Source organism: Geospiza fortis, unplaced genomic scaffold, assembly GCF_000277835.1.
Source record: "Geospiza fortis unplaced genomic scaffold, GeoFor_1.0 scaffold452, whole genome shotgun sequence".
Classification (NCBI taxonomy): Eukaryota; Metazoa; Chordata; class Aves; order Passeriformes; family Thraupidae; genus Geospiza; species Geospiza fortis.
Genome location: NW_005054369.1, coordinates 573,453 through 580,332, shown reverse-complemented (window position 1 = coordinate 580,332; position 6,880 = coordinate 573,453). Strand labels below are relative to the sequence as shown.

The window sequence follows — 6,880 nt, the reverse complement described above, 5'->3', positions numbered from 1 at the left end:
ATTGCCCCCACAAAGAGAAAATTTATATCAGAAAGTTTTAAATAAAAGCATGAAGCAGCTACCAAAAATTGGTTGAGAGCTTAGGCTGAGTTACCAGAAACATGGTATGTTTGTAGCCAAAAGACAGGTTTGAATTACTGGATTTCAGATTATGGGGGTAATGATGTACCCAGTTTATTACAAAACATCTCAGAGACAGAAAATGAAAAACACAGCATGCAATACCTGAACTGTGAAGTATTCCTGGTGCTACATCTGGGCATACTTGGAGACACTGTGACACCAGAGTAACTCCTACTACTTTCCACAAGTCAATGACCTTTGTGCTAAACAACTAATAGAGTTGAAATGCTAGTAGGTATGAAATGCTGGCATCCACATGGCTTCAGAAATATTAACACTTGTCACAGTGGCCCAGTTCAGAACTGCAAGATGCTGTTCTCACTGCATTTCCAACAGCAAGAACTAATTCGTGTGAGCACAGATCTTAGTTTAAATTTTCATCTGTATCTGCATATACAATAAACTATCAGCAATAGAGAATGACAATTTAGCAGTGAGAGTTGTTACAAAGAAATTAGGATATTGTCATTTGATAGCAAAACACAGCAATTAGCAGAAACACCTCACAGGAATTAGAAAGTTTTAATTTAACTCCCCAAGTAGTAATAGTGACAGATCATACTGGACTTCTCCGGGTTAGCACTACATTATCTACGGGCTCAAGACAAACAATGCACAGAAAGTCACAGGTAGGACTAAAAAAAGTGCTCTATTAAAACCAGAAAGTATTTGATGTTTGAAAGTTCATGCAAAGAGGCCACGTTACTACAGGACAGGAGAGAGGGAAGGCAGAAGGAATGAGCAGGACTGAGTGGCACAAGTGAACAGGAGCTAGTGGCAGCCCCCGTGAGGTGCAGGGTGACGTACGGAAGCCGCCGATCTGCCCGGTCCCCGCTGCGCCACAATGGCCCCAGAAATGGCCTTGATCCAGCTGTGCATGTCCTCGGGGCTGTCTGCCTGCAGCCAACAACAACACCATGGTCAACAGCAGCATCAGCCTGCCCACTGCCCCACCAGCTGCAGCACAAGCTAACCCTGCTGCTCAGTGTGCTACTGAAACACAGGGGGACCTCATTTCTTACAGGCTGACTGTCACAGGCATCTTTTCTGAAAAATCCTCTCCTTAGGATTTTTTCTCCTGAGAAGCTGAGAGGCCTCAGGGACAAAATGTAAACAATGATTATCTGCTGCTGTGGAATGCAACAGGTGCATCTGTGATTGGCCCATGTTGGTTGTTTCTAATTAATGGCCAATCACATTGAGCTGGCTCAGACTCTCTGTTATCATTCTTTCTTTTTCTATTCTTAGCTAGCCTTCCGATGAAATCCTTTCTTCTATTCTTTTTAGTATAGTTTTAATATAATATATATAATAAAACAATAAATCAGCCTTCTGAAACATGGAGTCAGATCCTGGTCTCTTCCCTCATCCTCGGACCCCTTTGAACACCGTCACAGCAGACTTTATTTCTTAACCCAAACATTTCTTACTCTGAAGTTATAAAATGTATACCACTATATAAAGTAATAAATAAAATATCCTGAAGATCACATTCCCCCTGAAAATCACGCCATGGTCAAAGTGAAGAAGTGCTGCTATTTCACTTTTAAAGTATATTTAACTCTGGCAGTCTCTTGGGTTTGCCCGAAGTTTAAAAAAAGAAATTACCTGCACATAAAAGGTTCGAGAAGTTGTTACAATTTCAAAGAGATTGTCTCTCATCATTATATCACTGCAAATGAAATACAAAAATACTTCAAAAGCAAGTACAACTTTCCCACTGTATTTTAACAAGACTGCAGAACTGGCAGAGAATCAGAGCATTTGCTGTCTGACTTTTGCATTTTTTTATCACTCTACTATTTTTTAACTAGTTTTTTTTACTAATTTTAGCCCTAAGACTCTTTAGTTTACCAGTGGCACATGTGCTACTACATGTATTTTTAATTGGAACATTTAAAATCATATAACATTAAGTCAAATATATTTATCATACATTTTAAATTGGAACATTCTAAATCATATGTTAAGTTAAAAAATATTTATAATTCCAGTCAAATTTCTGTAAGTAGTCTGCTAAAGAAAAGACAGAAAAATCAGTATCTCTCAAGTGCTACAAGAGCAATTATTCTTTAGTGTATTGCCATTTGGTAGGAGGGGAACAGCAGGGTGAAGAGTGTTCTCAGCCAGATTCATCCACCCAATATGAGTTAATGTCCTCTAAAGGTTTAGAGATTATGTAAGCAGAGTAGAGACTCCTGAAATTGCTGCCTTAGACCAGACAGCACCCACACAACTCTAACTCTTGGTTCCATTATATTCCCTTGTTCTGCCCTTGTGCAAATTTGCAAGTTTGAAACACACATTAATACAGAACCCTCAAAAAACCCATTTAATGCACAAAACAATGTGCTGTCTCATAAAGAAAGAACATCCCACATGCACACATCAAGTGAAGTTATTGAAAAGCAGCCTGGCCACGCCAAGCAGGGAATTCCATCCCATGTAATGACATCAGTGCTTCCCTCCTCACCTCTGTTTGCATTCCTGAACTTTATGGACCTCCTTAAGTGGTATAACCCTGAGAGGCTCCTTTTCCTGAAAAAAGAACCATGTTTTAGTACAGTATATCTAACAACTAGAACAGAGAGCCAGAGGCCAGGACAGCAGCAGTCTCACATAAGTGAGACTTTCAAGGCAGTCACTATGAAAAAAGTAGTGTCAACCAAAATTTCATTTGCTTTTGTAAGTATTAAACCAACCATGGCACTTGCAATGAAGAGGAGGGCAAATCAAGTAGCAAAACCTCCCAAAACATTAATTCCATACTATAATGAGGACAACCATGCTGTCCTCTTCCCCTAAGCAGATCAGACAACTGACCCTGGCCTCAAGCAGCTCATTTCATTAAAATTTTGATTGCATTAATCTGCTATGAAATGCTACCATAGAAGATGCTATGTTAACTGGACTGCATGACATGGCTTTAAGTAAGATTAACTGCATCCTATACTTAATACAATTAAAAGTACTACAAAGAAACCAGTCCTTAACACCTGTAAAAGAGCAAGTACTCTCAAAGCATTCAGAAATTCTGTTAACCATAGCGAAAATAAGTGTTAAAGTTTCACACAACAGGAAAAAAGTGAGAACATTCAAAGAGAAACACTTTCGCTTCTCCCATGACAACATAATATCACACACACTATTATTTTCTAATGGCTGTTGCAGTAAACTACAAACAAACAACAACTTATTTTACCTCCTACTGTGATTTCTTTAAGCCAAGTTAACATGGATTGCTTCAGTTGGCTACAACTTCCAGATAAAACAAAAGCTTTCAGCTCTGGAATGACTTCCCCTACCATTTCTGTAACAGATACTTAGGAAATTTATGCTGAGCAAGCAGCAAATGTCACCCAAATTGTAACCATGCTCCAAGAGCAGTTTCCATTAATCATTTTGCTCTTTAGCAGATCAAATGTAGAAAGTTTAAAATCCAATGTTTTCAGTTATTGTGCTTCTTGTATGTCTTCTCTGCTATTCTTAGATGCAATCATCCATTAGAATGCATTTTCAAAGTAATACATCAACTGTGAAGATCAACTCTGGAGTACAGACACCTCTTGGAGGGAAAAGCCCAGCACAGAAATGATCATTTTCTGAGTCTCATATTGCCTGTATTCCACTCTGCTCCCACAGACTGGCACAGGCTCAAGGAACACAACTAAACACTAAAAGTGAGAGTATTTCTACCATCCTTCTATTCCACTCTCCCACAGTACAATTCTTCACTGGGTTAGAACTTGTTTGTGAGCAAGCTGAGCTCAGATTTGTTTTTTAAATAAAAATAGAGGGTTTCTTATAGGCAGTGAGTCAGAATTGTTCTGCTGACAGCTTAACAAAGATAATGATGCAAGATCAAACCCCTGCTACTGCTGCAGACGCCCTCATTAGAAATGAAATCAAAGTTAACTTCAGAAACAGCCTGAAATTTGGGTTCTCGACATTTTACATCTTAGGCTTGGCCTGTAAACTCAATTCCCCTTAATTTATAATACTCAAGTTTCATTCCTTAGGTACAGATTTTCTTACATTTAGTCTGTTTGCCCAAAAAAGGAATCCCACACTTTACTGTCTTCAGAACCAGCCATTTAATTTTTAAATGAAGCCTGAAGGCATGTAACATCTGGTCAAAATCAGCCAAAAACTTAAGTGTGACATAGGAAGAAGAAAGGTCATGAAGCTAAAAGAAACTCTGCACATGCTGCTGTTGAACAGAAAATCAAGAGGTTTTTGTCCATCTTGGCTGCCCTGGTGAAACAAATGTGTGGGAGAAGAAATCATCATCTGGATGATAGAGCATAATTCTAACTTTAAATGAAGAATTGCAAGATTATAGTTTTGTCTTTCTCACAGTGATCAGCTATTTCTACAACACAATTAATTTTGTAAGAGTGTAAAATGACAAAGTACTAATACAAGAATCAGGGGGTGACTGCAGAGTAGATTTTATTACTGTTCTTCAGTGCCCTACAGGCAGGTTCCCAAAGAGACTGCACAGTTGCCCCATTAACTTTTTGTTCTTCCCAGTCATGAAAAGGTTTTACAGTACAGACTCAAGAGCTGCAGGAGCAGCAGAGCACATTTCTCAAACAAAAGCATATTCCTTGCAACTCTCACTGGAAAATAACACAAAACTGGAAACTTACCAGTTCAGACTTGAAATATCCTATTGTGTTTTCATCTAATTGAAAGTATCTTCTCTTCCAGTTCTTCATCTGTTAAGGGAAAAGAAATAAATACTTATATATTTTAAATATAAAATAAAATAGACTTCCATGTAATGTATTATGAATATATTGAATAATATTTACCATTCTAGTTTTTATTTATAGTATATGATATTTTGTAATTCCTTTTTATTAATAAGTATTAATTTTGAATAATGTCTTCATTGCAGTTTATTATAACTACAAATTTTGCATCTTTAGTGTCCCCAAGATAATTATGCATGACTTTGCACAATTAATATTTTTGAAAACTGAAAAAGTTAAAAATTCTTTAAGCTACTATTTTCTAAGATTTATTCAAACTGTAGAAACTCAGCAGCAGAACTATTCTACAGGAAAAATTGGAAGACAATACATCACAGGTTTCTAGTTTATTTTTAACTAAAAAAGGGATGTCACAAAAGGAAGCTTCATAATCCAAGATAAAAAGAGTCTGAGAACTCAAAGATGTGTATCTTGCTTAATCTGAACTATCTGTTCCTTCTTCTAAAAAGGCATCACATGAACAGCTCCACTTGTGTTAGTAAGTCTGATAAGATGTACAATTCTTCCTCTGAACTGAAAAATCAGCTTTTTCTAAACATTTGACTGATTTAAAAAGCAGGCACTGAACTTCTGTCCCAATTTAGATGTTTTTAGTAAGCAAAATAAGGATCTCTACAGAATGTAGAACAGGAGAATTCCCAGCTGCATGCACCAACCATCACAGGGAAGTCTGGGCACACACTTTGCCTCTCTAAAATATCCTCAACAACACAACACTAAAGAAAGTCATGAAAAGACGTAACACAGATAAAAACTAAGTGCTACTAGAGGATAAATTTTATCTTTAATTAATCCTTATTACTGTCAGTAGTAATAAAATCAATGTCAGTTGCCTTTTGTTGTTAATAATACTCACCACTGCTCCTTGTTTGACACAGTAGCCAGCTTTGATAATGGCATTATCTGGGGGATGCTTAGCAGCAAAATAAGGAAGGTGACTTTGTGACCTCTTCAAATAATTCCTGTCAGCCCCTTCACTGCCCTCACTGACTTCTTCTTTCTAGAAAAAACACAGGAAAGTTCAGAATACTCTCAAGATTTTTTATTTTTCTAAAGGTGAAGGAATAGCTATATTAGTTACAATAGGAAATAACTTTATAATCCCATGCTCACAAATCTCATTTCCAATTTGAAAGAACAAAATATTTTAAATGATTTCCAGAGACAACTCAGATTCCCCAAGGGCTGAGTTCTTGTAAGCAGCTCTTAGAAACTAAACCAAGAATGTGCTGAGTACTTTCAGATAATATTGACAAACACTCAGTAAAAAAAATAGTACGGATTTAAACTCATGCATGTATTTAGTGCTAACTTGTAACATGGGCAAAACATTACAGGTGGCTACAGCAAACAAAAAGTTATTTCTAGGACTACAAGACATCAGAATTCACCAAATTTTTAAAGCATTTTTGGAGCATATATATAATTTACATGATATTCATCTAATCTGTAACTATTTTCATCTCAGGAAACTTTCAGCAACAGATTCAGTTCTATCTTTAGCACTGCACAGATTCTACTTCCATAAGCTTGTTCAGCCTCTCAAACTTTTTTCCCCACTTTTCCTTACAACTTTTTTCCCCTTTTTTCTGTTAAAAGGGCAGAACTTCATCACTGTTAATGCCAACAATTAATTTTATGCAGACAAAAATATTATTATTTTACTAACAGGTATGTGTGAGCAAAAAAAAAAATCAGTACTCAAGCAATTCTTTAAAATCTTGTATAAAGGGAATAAAATCCTCAGAACCCCCACTCAGTATGAATAAAGGTGCATATAAAAGTACAGCTTTGTGTGTTGGAGGGTATTACCTGGGTGGGTGTAATGATGGGAACACCACCAACAATTTCTGTCCTGTAAGAGACTTGCTTCTTTCCACCTGGGCTTTCAGCTTGACGATTTGCATTATCCATTTGGCAGAGAGGATCAGACTGCTTTGGTACCTGCATGGAATGTAGAATTGACATCAGTTTCATGA

The 6,880-nt window shown here is 36.9% G+C and overlaps 1 protein-coding gene across 4 annotated transcripts in view; it reads right to left on the bottom strand.

Moving 5' to 3' along the window:
• The window catches only part of PLEKHA1 (pleckstrin homology domain containing A1), a 17,936-nt gene that overhangs the window by 4,825 nt on the left and 6,231 nt on the right, over window positions 1-6,880 (bottom strand). For all 4 annotated transcript variants that reach the window (XM_005424498.3, XM_005424497.3, XM_005424496.3 and 1 more), the window contains exons 5-10: window positions 6,714-6,845; window positions 5,758-5,901; window positions 4,776-4,844; window positions 2,597-2,661; window positions 1,732-1,795; window positions 931-1,020 (exon numbers count right to left, since the gene is read on the bottom strand). In XM_005424498.3, the coding sequence (XP_005424555.2) occupies window positions 931-1,020; window positions 1,732-1,795; window positions 2,597-2,661; window positions 4,776-4,844; window positions 5,758-5,901; window positions 6,714-6,845 (564 nt within the window). The remainder of the gene's footprint in view (window positions 1-930; window positions 1,021-1,731; window positions 1,796-2,596; window positions 2,662-4,775; window positions 4,845-5,757; window positions 5,902-6,713; window positions 6,846-6,880) is intronic.